This window comes from Vombatus ursinus, unplaced genomic scaffold, assembly GCF_900497805.2.
Source record: "Vombatus ursinus unplaced genomic scaffold, bare-nosed wombat genome assembly UNPS02014774.1, whole genome shotgun sequence".
In the NCBI taxonomy this organism is placed as follows: Eukaryota; Metazoa; Chordata; class Mammalia; order Diprotodontia; family Vombatidae; genus Vombatus; species Vombatus ursinus.
The window spans coordinates 18,083,037-18,098,294 of record NW_020954552.1 but is presented as its reverse complement, the minus strand read 5'-3'; the positions used below and the strand labels follow the sequence as shown (position 1 = coordinate 18,098,294).

Here is a 15,258-nt window from a genome sequence, read left to right as displayed (position 1 = left end):
TTCTGTGCTTTAACTTTCTAGGGAACCTTTGAGACTAATCATTTCTGCTAATGACCAGTGAAGGTATGCTGCACTGTTACTCTTACGGACATAAATGGAAACTGGTCTCTTGAGCTATTCCTTTACTCCTGATCAGGCCCTGGGACTAACTGACCCCAGTTTATAACATTGTCACTACTACCATCAAAACCTGGCCATGTTTTCTTCGGCCGACAGTCATTAAACTCAGTGGCTCAGAGACTCCTCACTCCAGCCCCTGGGTCCTGAAACATCTGCGGCGAGCTAAAGAAGACAAAGCATTGTGGCCCACGTTTACTGAAGGAGCCAGAAAAATACGATCATACTGGGTGGGCCCAGCTACGGCCCAACCCAGGGGCTCTAAACAATGATGACCATCACCCACGTAGGTATTTCACATAACACAGCTACACTGGAGAGCTCTGATGCCCAGGTATAAACAGCTGTTTCTACTCCCCGCTCTTTTCACAGTCCATTGCTATTATTATTATTGTGCTTGGCTCACAGAGCTGAGCGGTGCACCCAAGAGTGCACACTTTCTTTCTTACTTATATGGATTTAATTAGCCTGAGGCAACTTAAAGTTTTTTAAATCCTATGACCAAAAGAAGAAAATGTTACATAAAAACAAAACAAAACAAAACCAAGCAGTAACACAAGGTCAGGGAATCAAAAACTTTGCCTACCTCTTCCATGGTTTCCTCAATTTGGGCAGAAACAGGTTCCGGTGACCGGAGTCCTACAGGTACAAACACTGGTGCCTTGTTGACTTCTTCTGGTGCAAGGTGGTAGTTTTCTTCCTCATATTCAGACTCAAGGTCTTCTATATCTTCTTCATCCTCTTCCTGAGAAGCTCGGAGTGTCACTAACACTGCCTTTGAGGTCTTAGGTTCCTTCTTGGAAATTCTGCCACGGACGCGTTTGGATCCACGTCCTTTGGTGAAATTTTGTTTAGATTTTCGCTGCATTCTCCTGTCAGTATTATCCATGTCACATTCAGAGGCTGAGGAAGTAACTATTTTTCGACCCAGAGGATTTTTCAGACAACCTGGTTCTTTTGATTGTTGTGTATATCTAAATGATCATTTGAAAAAATATTGTGGTCACCAGACATAAACAACTTTTTAGGGAAGTTTCATTAACAATAAAGGCCACTAACATAAAGTATAAGTTTAAGTCATTACAAAAAAAATTATCACCACCCATTTGAATGGGTTATTTCCTGGAAGAATTATAATTCAGTTGGTCAGAACTTCCTATTATTATTCCATATTTAGCAGTAAATTCAATTTTTGATCAACCACATGTGACAACCCATAGCAAAGCTTTAATCCTAAGCTATATTCTCCTTTCCATCCAATCGGAAAATGGAACAGACAATTATTTGAAAAAAAGAAGAAAAATAAAGGTAAAGAGGCATTAATCTTAAGGAACTTGAGAACAGAAAGACTGTACTTTTTAAAAAAATTCATAAGGGGTCTATTCCAATCTAATCTCCGTTAACAGAAGAGGGTAAAAGAAGCTAAAACACTGGCAGAGATACATTCTGAGTGAATGGCTTCCAGCTTCACTCATTAGAATGTGGCAGGAGAATGCACCTGGGATACTTTTTTTCCATTTCCCCCATCCTCATCCCAATACTACCTATTCTCCCTAGTTTCACTTTTAGTCAGTGGGGACATTTCCTGCCTGGTCAGGTTCCATCAATGTATGAGATGCACCCTACACTAAGGATTTAACCTGGAATGGAGAAATAAAGAATTTTATATTCGTTCATCGATAAGGGAGAAAACTCTTTTTGAAAAAGGAGAACGTAATGCAAAAGGACAAGAATAATCAAAATTTAGAAAAGAAATTTACATGAATAAGGAACCCTTTTCCTTTATGAATGGAGCAAATAAAAGGCACTCATAGAAGACAGGAGGTATGTTTAATTTTCTAATCAGAGAAGCTACATTACATTAAACTAGAACTAACTAGGTTGGCATACTACATAGAGCATTGGACCTGGAGTTGGGAAGGCTCGAGTTCAAATCCTGCCTCAGATACTTACTAACCATGTGATCCTGGACAAGTCACTTAACTGTGTTTCCTCATCTGTAAAATGGGAATAATAATAGCCCCCTACCTCAAGAGTTGTGCTGAAGATCAAATGAGATGATAGTTATAAAGTTCTTTGTAAACCATTAAAGCACTATATTAGGGGTGGGAAAACTGCAGCCTGGTGGCCACATGTGGCCCACTAGGTCTTCGGGTACAGCCTTTTGACTGAGTCCAAGTTTTACAGAACAAATCCTTTTATTAAGAGGATTTGTTCTGTAAAGTCTGGATTCAGTCAGAGGGCCGCACTTGAGGACCCAGAGGGCCACACGTGGGTGGCCTCAAGGCCACAGGTTCCCCACTCCTGCTTATATAAATGCTATTATTATTACTACTGTTATTATTATTTTTAATATTCTGTTATGAAACTGTACCTTGTTGATTTATTTAGAAACTGCTCTTCAACACCTACAGATGAGGAAGTAGCTCCTGGACCACTGTGACCAGCATAGTCCAATTGTCTGTCAAAGGAATGCAGTTTTTCTGAGTGACTATATTCTTTGGGCAAGGCAGAGTCTCTTGAATCCACACATTCTTTTCTTGCTGCAATCCCCAGGGATGACAATAGCTCTGTTTTATCCTTAAATATGAAATTTAAAAAATGTTTTTAAGTATCACAATGTGGTTTGTTTCTATATTTTAGCATGACATCCTTACTCTAAACTTGTTCAAAAACACGAATAATGAATTCATGAATCTTTTTAACACTAGAAGTTCCTAAATTCCCAGGAAGAGAAGCAGAAAACTCTAAAAGGTATGCTCTCCTAGAGCGAGATGGCTTTAAAAAGCTTAGGTTTTTCTAAAAGGCATAGTCTTACAAAGAGCAAATACTAAAAATTATGAAACCACTTAAGATAATTGCCATGAACAAAGGTAAATTAAAGTATGAGGTGCTTCTGAACACATAATTTGACAAGGTACTTTTAATTTTAAAAAGTATCAAAACAAAAGAAGGAGTCTTAAACTAAGATTTTTCAGTATCTATTGAAACATTATAGCTACATCTTTTTTTAAAGATATGAAATCAATCTGTCGTTACAGGTAAAAAAAAAATCTCACTTTTAGAGACTGGTGGGTATCAGAATCTCCTTGCTGTAACAACTTATCTTCTACTTTTCTTGTGTCATTTGTATTTGGAACAATCTTTTCGGTTCCAGGTTCTTCTTTCCTTCTGTACACCCTCCCCAAATTTGGCTTAGCTGTTTGGAATCGGCTCCTTCTCAACTGTGCTGGGCTGACAGCATGAGGCTTATGTTTATCTTTGCTTAAAATTAAAAATAAAAAATAGCAGAGCGCAATTAGTGCCAGTAGTAATTACTTATAGCAAATATTTTTGGAACAAAATTACTCAATCATGAAAAGTTTTTCTATAAATTGACTATACAAAAGCAGGTATATGAAACACATCCTATACACGCCAAAATTAATTACAAAAAATTAGCCATTCATATTTTAAAAGTTAAACTTTCTGTGATGATGTCCAGGTCAAACTCACCTTATTTGTTCATTTAAAATTTCAGTTCTGCTAATTTGCAAGTTTTGTTCTGATACCCCTTGATTCTTGCTTCCACACATACTATGGACTTCAGAAGGTACAACATCACTTTCAATTTTAGAATTTGACTAAAAAACAAAGTTAGGTCATGTTATATAATAAAAGAAAAATAAACATGTAAGATTTCCTTTTTCAAAAAGCAGAAAATACCTAGGAATTATCTGAACTATAATAACGAGGACTAAAATTATGCAGTCTTTGTATGTTATATATAATATCTGCTGGTTTAAATTTCTTTAAAAGATTATGACATAAACAATCAATCAGCAACCATTTGTTAAATACCTACTAACAATCAAATAATAGAACAGAAAGAATAAAAGGATTCATTTCAATCTGTATGTAAACTTCAAGATGCATTTTTTTTAACTGGACCTGCAATTTCATCTGAGATCTGGTAAGAAACTTCCTCTACCAATGCAAATTGGTATCTTATCTATAAACTTATCATCTGAAAAAGTTGCCTGAGGCACTAAGTATTTAGCAATACAAAGTTAGGACTTGAACTCAAGGTTCTAGACTACTAAGCCAACAGCCTCTTACCACTATGCCATGTGGCCTTCTCATCGATTTGTTACACTAATTAAAAATACCCAGTTCACAGACTGCATCAAGTATTAACCCAGCAATAATTTGCTTTAAAGATATAATAGCCCCCTGACATGAAAACAAAGGTTTAAAAGCACAAATTTTTTTTTTAGCTCAAATTAAGAAAGACCAAATGATTTTTAATCCAGTATGAGGGGAGGTAGGACTGAAAAACTAGAGCTAGATGACATGCATTGCTTTAGTCATACAGCTAAGTACCAGCAAAACAGGAGACCCATGGAGTCTTGGAGAGGCTTACTATAAATGTTATAGATGCTTGTCTTATAAGCAAATTCCCTAATTTGTCCCTGGGATTACTTCTGCATTACCACTTCATACATTTCCATCAACATTCCTGACATAATTCAATAAAATTACAAAAGACTAACTTACAAAGGCGAAGAATTCACTTTCAGATTCATTCTTATGCTGTATTATTCCTTCTTCCTTATCTTTTCCTTCAATAATCCATTTTCCTGCTGTCCTGGATCCTCTCCGTTCCGCTTTGCTTATGTTTGGCCTAGGCTTCTTAAATCGGCCCCTCACTCGTTGTGCAGGTTGGATGTCATTTTTCTTAATTTTTTGCTCAGAATTCTTGATGCTAAGAGTAAAGGGGATGGAGGGGAAAAAACAAAGTTATCATTACACAAAGCTTATGTGAACCTCTGAATTATAATAAATTACAGCAGCTTAAATTCATAAATGACTTCCTCATATGTTATCAGAAGTCTGTTAGATTAAATTTAATATACTTATTATTAACAAATTATTAATGAACATAAATTTTTTTAAAATGTGTCTCCCCCTAACAGAACGTGAGCTCCTTGGAAGCAGGTACTATCTTGTTTTTCTAGTTTATAGCCCCAGAATTTAACCAGTGATTAGCATATAATAAGCACTAAAATGCCTTTTCATTCATTTTTAAGGAAAAAACTAGGTTACATATTTCCCATCCATTAACTATAACTTAGTGTTAGAGAACTGTGCAATCTTAAGAGCTAGAAGTCACTTCGGAGGCCATCTAATCCCATTTGTTACTAACTACGAATCACCTCTACAATATAACCAATGAAGGGAAACATACTACCACTCAGCTTAATGAAAATACGTATACAAATTTCTCAATTTACAAAATGTAATGATGAAATGTTCATTAAAAACTGCTTAACTATAAATGTTTACTTTGGTATTTTTGGTATTAACTAAACCAAAAGATAAAATGGTTTTCAAATATGTTTTACATAGCTATAAAAATGAATGGAATTTTTAAAGTCTATCTTATATTCCCTTTCCCCCATTCTACCAAACAACAACAAAAAGTAAAACTATTTACCCCGTAGAAACAGCACCATCACTTTCCTGGGCTTCTATAAACAAAGACATCTCTTCAGGTGCACAACTCACTGAATCTAAATGCTTCTTTGGAGTCTGTTCACTTAACGGCAGGTCTGCTTCCCCCTTTGCTGGAACTGGTTTTTCATATTTAACTACTGTCTTTCGAGAACATTCAGTTGCATCCTAAAAGGCACATTGCACTAATGAATTAATTATTTTAAACACCAAGAAGGCAACCATAAACACTATTAATAGAAAAGCATTAAGGTACTTTAAAACAAGCTGTCAAATTATTTTTAGCTGAAAAAAGTTATCTGTACAAAATGCTCAAATACTCATCAGTGTGAATCGTGGATTTCACTTTACATCAAGCATGTGACCCTATATCACAGGAAATAATGTGGTTCTACACTAACTCATGAAAGATAAGCTAAGTGTTTAAAATAACCAACAATGTAACAAATAGGGATAGTTCTTAACTTTTCAGAGCATTTTCACTACCTCCATCTCACATCATTATCCAACAAACCAGTGGAGACAGTTTACGATACTATTATTACCATGTTCAGATGAAGAACTGAGTCAGAGAGATGTAAATGCCATATCAACGTAGTATTAGTGATAGAGGCTAGTTAAGAACCTAGGCTTGCTGATTTCATGACAAGCTCTTTCCACAGTTTTGTCCATGACTATGTCCATGATTATGATTCCCTAAGCGTTTGTATCTTAAGCTACGTGGTGTGCCTGAAAGAGTACTGGGAGATAGGAAACCAAGTACAGAAATCTTTAAACAACTAATTCCAAGGGTATAACTAGCCATAGCTAGTCATAATTAGCCATACTTATGACTAAAAGTTTCAAAAAATACTTAATATTAAATAGCACCACTTACATTCTGACAAGGGTGGATGATGTCCTGAATGGGAAGTGCAGCACCTTGAGGGCAGGAAGCAGTGACATGGGCATCATCTTCAGGGGAGAAGGTAACGACTTGAGTGGGGGAGGCACTGACTTGAAGGGAGGAGGCAGCAACTTGAAGGGGGGAGGTATTGTATTGAAGGGCGGAGACATCAACTTGAAAAGGCGAGGCATCCTTTTTAGTGGGGGCGGCAGCCATTTGAGGGGGAGAGGCATTATTTTGAGGGAGAGAGACATCATCCTGAGGGACAGAGGCATCATCTTGATGTGGGGAGCCAACAACTTGAAGGGAGGAGGCAGCTAATTGAGGGGGGGAAACATAGACTTGAGCAGGAAAAGCACCAACTTGAGGGGGTGAGGTACTGTCTTCAGAAGAGACATCACCTTGAAGACAGGAGGCTTCGCTTTGAAGTAGGGAGACTCTGCCTTTAAGTGCGGAGACTTCATCTTGAAGAGGGGAGACATCACCTTGAAGAGAGGAGGCCTCATCTTGAAGGGAGGAGGCATTGCCTTTAAGTGAGGAGGCATCATCTTGAAGGGGGGAAGCATCATCTTGAAGCGGGGAAGCACCACCTTGAAGAAGGAAGGCATCAACTTGAAGGGGGGAGGCATCGCCTTGAAGAGGGGAGGCATTGCCTTGAAGAAGGGAAGCCTTATCTTGAAGGGGGGAGCCTTCATCTTGAAGGGGGGAGGCCTTATCTTGAAGGAGGGAAGCATCATCTTGAATGGGGAAAGCTTTAACTTGAAGTGGGGAGGCATGGCCTTGAAGGGGGGAGGCATCACCTTGAAAGGGGCAGGCATCACCTTGAAGGGGAGAAGCACTGTCTTGAAGGGGGGAGGCTTCACCTTGAAGGGGGGAGGCTTCACCTTGAAGGGGAGAAGCACTGTTTTGAAGTGGGAAGGCTTCACCTTGAAGGGGGAAGGCTTCACCTTGAAGGGCAGAGGCTTCACCTTGAAGGGGGGAGACATTACCTTGAAGGGAGGTAGCTTCCCCTTGAAGAGGGAAGGCTGCCCCTTGAAGGGGGGAGGCATCATCTTGAAGGGAGGAAATATCTTGAAGAGGAAAGACATTGACTTGAGGAGGAGAAGCACTGTCTTGATGTGGGAAGGTATCGAGTTGAGAGGGGGAGGTACGGACTTGAGGGGCCATGGAATCACCTTGAGGAAGAACAGAATCATTTTTAGGGGATGAGGCAGCAACTTGGGGAGAAGAGGCAGTGACTTGAGGTGGGAAGGAATCATCTTGACAGGGGGAAGAATTAACTTGAAAGGTGGAAACATTTTCTTGAAGGAGAAAGGCATCATCTTGAGGAGGGGAGATGGCATCTTGTTTATGATCATGTTGTATCATAATCTCCAATTTTCCTGTTTCCATTTTCTCCATTAATTCACATTTTTCTGCTCCTGGAACACCACTTTTTCCAACTGCTCTTCCTAAGTTTGGTCTTGGTCTCTTGAATCGACTTCTCACAAAAGGTGTTTTTTTAATTACAGAGAGCTTTTCATCTTGAGAACATTTGCTTTTGAGAAGAAAAATATTAAACATAAGACAGTAGTTAATGCTACAATAGAAACTTAAAAGCAAATTCTTTTCTACCTATAGTTAGAAAGGAGCTCTGGTTAAAAAAAAATGGCCATTTAAGCACCAAATTATTAATACTTGTGGCAAAAGGTTACAATATGGAGAGAACACTTAAAGATGCAAAACAGTACTGCTATGTCAAGAAGCTGGGGTTTTAAGCTAGGAATTATACAACCATGTATCATGAGAATCTACTCATCAATGAAATAAAACTTGCATTACTTAATGAAGTACTTGGAGTATTTTTCTCACACCTAATAAGCTTTGCCTCACTCTCTGGCTCCTTCTTCTACCAGAACTAACAAATTCTACAAGATTATCCTTGTGCCTAGGGAAGCTGCTTATTTCTGCTTCTTTGCTTCCTTTTTTATTTTACTACTGTGGTTCTACAATCCTTATTCTTTAAAGATCACTCTATTAAATTTTTTCAGTCTATACAAATCAAAGTGGACAGGGAAAAGACCACCAGATTGGGCAATGAAAAAATCCTTGATAACTATGGAGAAAGCAGTTTCATTTGAGTAACAGAAGACAGACTTCAACAAAGGATTGAGGGTTGAGTGGAAGCAGATGGGAATAGACAGGTTTTCTAGGAGTGTGTCTGAAAAAGGAAAGAGAGATAGAGGACGAGAGCTTGAAGGGATAAGAGGGTTTAGTAAAGGTTTTTGAAAGATGGGGAAGTGATGGGCAAGTTTGAAGACGCCAGGAGAGACATCGTAGATGAGGAAGAAAGAGGGAGAAGGACAGAAGGGTCGGAAGGGGGAAGAAAGAGAGAAAGATAGTAAGGGCAATCTGCTGAAAAAGATGGGAGCAGATGCGATCAAGGGCACAAGTAGACGAATTATTTTGGCAAGGAGAAGGGCTACCTTATTATCAGAAACTGGAGGAAAAGAGAAGAGAGTGAGGAATGACAATACGGGGTTTTAAGATGAAGAGAAAAAGAGAAGAACTTGCTACCAGCAAATGGACTCCATTTTCTAAGTAAATATTTAAGAGTAAAATTCTTTAGTTTTAACTGTGGGAAGGTTTGAGGAGAGAAGAGAAGTTCTGGAAGTTTCTGTGGGAAGTGATATATGGAATTTAAATTAAGAAGGAAAAAAAAGACTGCCTTGCTGCAATGAGGATCTAGTTGTGGTTAGAGAACATAAATTTGTAATGGACCTAGTGAACTTGGTTATGTAAATAGCAAAGGAGAAGGCATATGGTGACTTTTCTCATCTGAGATCTCAGCACTTTTGTACCCCTCTAACACACTTACCATGTAATACTTTGTATCAGTGTCATCTGTATGTATGTCACATGCCCCTACTAGACTATAAGCTCTTCTATAAGGAAATGTCTTGTCTTATTTCCTACAGTGCTTAGCTCAATGCTCTGAATACAGTAGGTATTTTATGCTTAACATGGTTAAGTATTTATTAAATGTTTTTAATTTATTCCTCCCTCTCTTTGTTCTTGTGTCCCTAACTGTGCAGATATTTCTTTTCACTAAGAGCTGAGCTAAACTCTAAATTAATAAAATTATTGTCTTACTGCTGAATCATTTGATCTAAGATCATCACATAAAAATTTCAGCATATTTTCTTGTTTCCCCTTTTATTTTGGTAGTCTCAAATTTTGTTTCTGTCTTCCAAGTATCGGAAATCCTACCTAATTTACTATCAACTATGAATTTAAATTTTATTTTCTCTTACAAATAAATATATCCACTCAGATACCTTTTGATAATATCTGAGACTTGCTCCAGATCAGTTGTAGATTGTGTTTCTTCATCTTCTTCACACCCTTCTACAGGTGACATGCAAGAAGGCTTCAGAAGAATTACTGGACTTGAGATTCCCTTTTGAGAAGGTGCTTCTTTTTCAAACGCTTCAACAGGGGGTGGCACTCCACAGCTTATAATCTGGAAATGACATCTATAATGATCAACTAATGCACAAGCATGATCTCAAGTGTCTAAAACGTTCCTAAGTCACTCTATAACCAATATTTTTTAAGAAGTCATGCCAAATCTTTATCCCAGATAAAAAAGAATTCTGAAGTTGTGAATTCTTCCTAGCTACTTTTATGTTAAGCATGCTTCCATTCCTTAGGCTACCTTCTTAAAACCCAATCATCTAACAGATAAGATATATTAGAAAGCATTCATTAACAAAATGTTTTAAGGACAACGGAAACTTCAACTAATAGAACCAGAACCCTCAAATAAAGAGAATTTGTTTTTTAAACATCAAAGAACTCAGTAGTGAGTTAGTGTCAGTTTAAAAATAAATCCTCAGGAATATTCTATAATCAGTAGATTCATTCTAATTCTAATTTCCTATACCTCCTATATCTACAATACTATAAAATGATAATTCACAGAAGAGATGACCTTGAGGTATGATAAAATCCTGAATGTTTAGAGCCTTTCAGACACTGTCTTAGACCAACTTTCTCAGCTTACAGATGAAAAAACTAGGACCTGGAAAGAAACTGACTTATCCAAGGTAATTTATAAAATTATTTCAGCTATAGCACAGTACTTAATGACCATATTATGGATCTTCACAATGAATTTAGTACTTAACAAATAATGTTCCTCCTTCGAGAATCTACATATAACCATCACCACTTTCAAAGATTTCGAATTTCATTAGGTGTAAGGCAATGTTCATAATAAGAATTTACTAATAACTCTCTCTAAAAAAAACTAAGAATATTTTTAATAAACAAAAATGCATAAAACTTACATCTGGGAGGGGAAGAGAACTAAATTCTTCATCAGTTTGAGGCAAACTTGCTTCTAGTTTTCCAGTAACACTTATTTCCCTGGGTGCCTTTTCCCCTGTGTTAATTTCGCCTCTTCCAGTTGCTCTTCCTATGTTAGGTCTTGGCTTCTGAAATCGTGTTCTCAATACTGGTCCTCGTTTGAGTGTATTTGATTTACCGCCATCTTGCAGACTATCAAAAACAACGCAAAATCACAAATAGGTTCTTTAATCTTTTAGTAAAGCTATAGTAGTTGGAGACTTGTGCTAGAATACACAGAAACCTCAGAAAGGAAAAGAGAAGAAATACTTCATCTTACAAGAAAACAGTAAATACCAAAAATTCTAGATCTTGTCTTTAAAATGCTTATGGGAAAGGCTAAAGCAGAATTTTCACCACAGTTCTACATCTTATATTCTACAAGGTACAAGAAAGAAACCTTATAGAAACAATAATTTTAGCAAAACTAGTCATACAAAGGGTAAGAAACTAAGAAATTTTTTTTTAAATGCAATGCTTTCAAATGTCCAAAAATTTAAAATAGCAGGTTTCCAAGTTTTCTCATGAGTGAGTATAAAGAATTTCCTATGTCTTCCCTATAACTGACCATAGATGTTCTAAGAAATTGATAGGTCGTTTCAGCTAAACTTTGGAAAAATTATCATGTGTAAACATAAAATTTTCAATTACAAACCAATCAATTAACCTACAAGCATTTATTAAGCACATACTGTGTGCTAGGAGTACAAAGACAAAAAAACTGAATCGGTTCCTCCTGATGCACTTACCTCTGATTTTCCTTAACAGTCTCAAGCTCATCTGTTTTTGACTTCTGAGAAATTACATCTTCTTTTTCACTCTGCGAACTATTCCCAACATCTAACTTGTTAAATGATTGATCTTCTGTTTGTACTTGGGCCTTAAGAATAAAAAAATGGCAAACATCTTATACATTTCACAATGATGCTAAGAAATGCACATGTTATTTTAATAATTCAAAAGTTTTTATTGGTGTGGGTAATTCCTCTCTTAATGATACCTCCACACAATAGTAAGCTTCATGAGTTTCTGTGACCAAAAAACTCTACTGCCTGAAGATGAACCTTCTGATTATGAAGCTTTCTGAATTTAGCTATGCTGATGTTCATATGCCAAGCAAAACATGTTACTAGGCTTGTAATAGAAGCCTTTCGATTTTAGAAGAATCTGTTAGTACTTGTAATCTACTGGGCCAGCCTTTGAGAATAGATCAACTCTACATCACAAAAAGCATCAAGAGTAGGCCTTCAGTGGAGGAAAAAATATACCCAATGAAGAAAGGAACTTCATTTGAAAATCCAGGCTATTGTACTTCTAGAGGAAAAAAAGTTATAGTATCCTATTCACAAATAAAATGCCAACATAATTCTTTAAATTTTGTCCTTTGAATACTCCTCTTAAATAGCTAATAACATGTCATATGCCTCCATTTACTCTTTCCTCTTATTTTCACATCTCTAAGAACTCATTCTTTCTCCCTTTTTATTAACACACAAGAAGTTGCCAGAATGTCATCCCTCCAAATCATGACCCTCAAAATTATCTTTCCAAATACTTCTTCATTCAGTATCCTTCCTTCAATATATTAGTCAAATGGGGATCAAATGTGATAATGTATATATATGGTCAATTATTGCTATTATATCACTAGGAATCACGTGAGCCATAAGCAATTATTACAATACTTCAAATGGCAGCCTGAAAAACCAAAGATATATAAATCTGTTACAAGGCAGTTATATTGGTTCCCTTTCATTTATTACTTTAAATATACTGACATGACTGGTTTTAATAAAAAGGTATTCCCTAAAACATGATTACAAAGTATATTAAGCACAATTATGTTTTACTTGTTAACAAATGGAAGGATTTGTCCCTTAACTTTGATAGTATGGTACTAACAATGACCACTGTATTTAACCAGAATTTTGTTGACTGACCACTATAATGAAATCAACAAAATGCAGACATGACATTTGTATACAGGTCCCACAGTTATCATTTCAAAGTTTGATGTCAGACTGTTTGCGTCAGTCAATGGCACTTATTGAATGCTCACTGTATATTAAAGAGAATAATAGATGCTATGAGCAAGAAAAAAAGACTGAATAATATCAAAAGTAAAGAATCTATCAGGGACCATCAGAGAAAAATTAATTTGATTACACATACAGGAAATATAATTCAATTTTTAAAAATCTGAATTCTACCAGCTTTTAAAAATAACATCAGGGAACATAACATTTTAGACAACAAATATTACTTATAGTCTTTTCTACTGACCAACTTAGGAAATGACCTAACTTGTTTAGTCCCCTACTCTTTTTTTTCCAAACTGTCAGTGCTCCAGATGCCATGGAAGACACCTATACTGACAGCTGAACAAAATCTACACAATCAGTACACAGTGTGTCCCAAAAGTCTTAGCACAGTTTAATAATTTAATAACTCTTCCTGCTTGGCTACCACAGTTATCTGATCTATATCCATTAGACTTTTTGTTGCGGGGTCACATCAAAACTGTCACGTAGGTATCAAAACCTCATTTTTGCATGATGTTAATTAAGGATAGGGTTACAAATGCAATGCTTTCAGTCACCGAGAAGCAGCTGATGAAAGTTCTTATAAAATTTTAAAAATGACTACAGCACAAAACTTATTTTGAATTTTAATCAGAAACATAAATATTTTAAAATTTTAATTAACCTTTCCAATGTCATTTTTTGTAAGTCTGTAGTACTAACTGAAGTTATTACAGCTTAAAACTGCACTAAGACTTTTGTACACTATATATAAAATACCTAGTTTCAAATTTATTGAAAGGTTTTACCATTCAAAATAAATCTAAAATTACATCCCAAAGTCTTCATAATAAACTTCACAAACATAATAGGCTGATATGGATTATTTTATATTTGCCATTTAGTAAAGAAAAATGTTAGTTATGCCAAAAAACAAAATTTATAATGCATTCCAAAAAGGGAAAAGTATTTACCTTTTTAAATAATATTTTATTGAGGTCAATATTAAAAATTACTTTTCATTTCCTAAGCAAACAACTACTGCTGAGGTAGGGGTAGAAAGGATCAACTGGAAAGCAAGGGTTATTTAAATGAGAGGTTATAGGAGAGGTCATGGGAGATCTTTCTGGAATTAAAGACTGGCTACAGACTATGTATAAAGTAGGTCTCTTCAAAATTCAGGTAAATTAGGGTTCACTCTTCTTTTATTTTAACACTTGGGAAATCTGTTCTCCTAACCATAGGATTTTGGCTTGTTTGTGTTATAAGATTAACAAATGATTAGATTTGATCTTGGATCTAAGGTTTTGTTTTGTTTTGTTTTGAATTTAAAAAAAAAAAGACAATACTTACACCTTTGGTGACACTGGACTCACTTTCCTCCTCTTCCTTAGTTCCAGTTTTGTCTTCTGCTGCTAATACTTCTTTCGGGCCAGTTGTTCTCCCGATATGTGGCTTTGGCCTCTGCATTCGACCCCTCATTAACCTCGGTGGTCTGAAAGTACTTGCCTTATTAGTTTCTGGTAAACCATGTTTTTCACTGAAAAAAAAAGGGGGGGGGTAAAATAAGGGATGTCTTCTTCCTAACATATGATCTGTTATTTACTGTATTTTACAATAACTAAGACGATTTGGAATATCTCATTTTGTGAAACATTTTCTTTAAAATTCTTTGTAAATTTATTAAATTTTTCATTACTATCAATTGTAAAGTTAGAAATGTGTACACAAATTGATAATTCCTATCTTTTAGGTACTTCATTAAACTTCTATAAAACAAAAATAGAAGGAAACAGGGAAGGGGGGGTAGGAGAAGGGGAAAGGAGTAGGAGGACTGTGGAAAAAGAATTATATTGCCAGGGGCGGCTAGGTGGCACAATGGATAGAGCACTAGCCCCCGAGTCAAGAGGACCTGAGTTCAAATCCTGCCTCAGACACATAACACTCACTAGCTGTGTGACTCTGGGCAAGTCACTTAACCCCAACTGCCTCACAAAAAAAAAAATGATATTGCCTAGAATATGTTAAGAATGAACTAAATAGTCACCAAAAACAAAAGCAGCTGAAAGTTCCTCTGATAAAAGCCTCATTTTTCAACTATATAGAAAACTAAGTATAATTTATAAGAACACAAGTCATTCTCCAATTGATAAATGATCAAAGTATATGAACAAGCAGTTTTCAGATGAATAAATTGTAGCTATCTATAGGCATATAAAATTGCTCTAAATCACTACTGATTAGAGAAATGCAAATTAAAACAACCCTGAGGTACCACCTCACATCTATCAGATAGGCTAATAAGACAGAAAAGAAAAACGTTGGATGTTTGGAGGGGATGTGAGAAAACCA

At 36.2% G+C, this 15,258-nt stretch overlaps 1 protein-coding gene across 2 annotated transcripts in view; it reads right to left on the bottom strand.

The window, feature by feature from the left end:
- The window catches only part of BDP1 (B double prime 1, subunit of RNA polymerase III transcription initiation factor IIIB), an 85,191-nt gene that overhangs the window by 26,282 nt on the left and 43,651 nt on the right, over nt 1-15,258 (bottom strand). For both annotated transcript variants that reach the window (XM_027864175.1, XM_027864176.1), the window contains exons 15-25: nt 14,260-14,446; nt 11,635-11,765; nt 10,828-11,038; nt 9,814-9,998; nt 6,488-8,033; nt 5,594-5,778; nt 4,654-4,861; nt 3,613-3,740; nt 3,177-3,381; nt 2,492-2,697; nt 704-1,091 (exon numbers count right to left, since the gene is read on the bottom strand). In XM_027864175.1, coding sequence (XP_027719976.1) covers nt 704-1,091; nt 2,492-2,697; nt 3,177-3,381; nt 3,613-3,740; nt 4,654-4,861; nt 5,594-5,778; nt 6,488-8,033; nt 9,814-9,998; nt 10,828-11,038; nt 11,635-11,765; nt 14,260-14,446 — 3,580 coding nt within the window. The remainder of the gene's footprint in view (nt 1-703; nt 1,092-2,491; nt 2,698-3,176; nt 3,382-3,612; nt 3,741-4,653; nt 4,862-5,593; nt 5,779-6,487; nt 8,034-9,813; nt 9,999-10,827; nt 11,039-11,634; nt 11,766-14,259; nt 14,447-15,258) is intronic.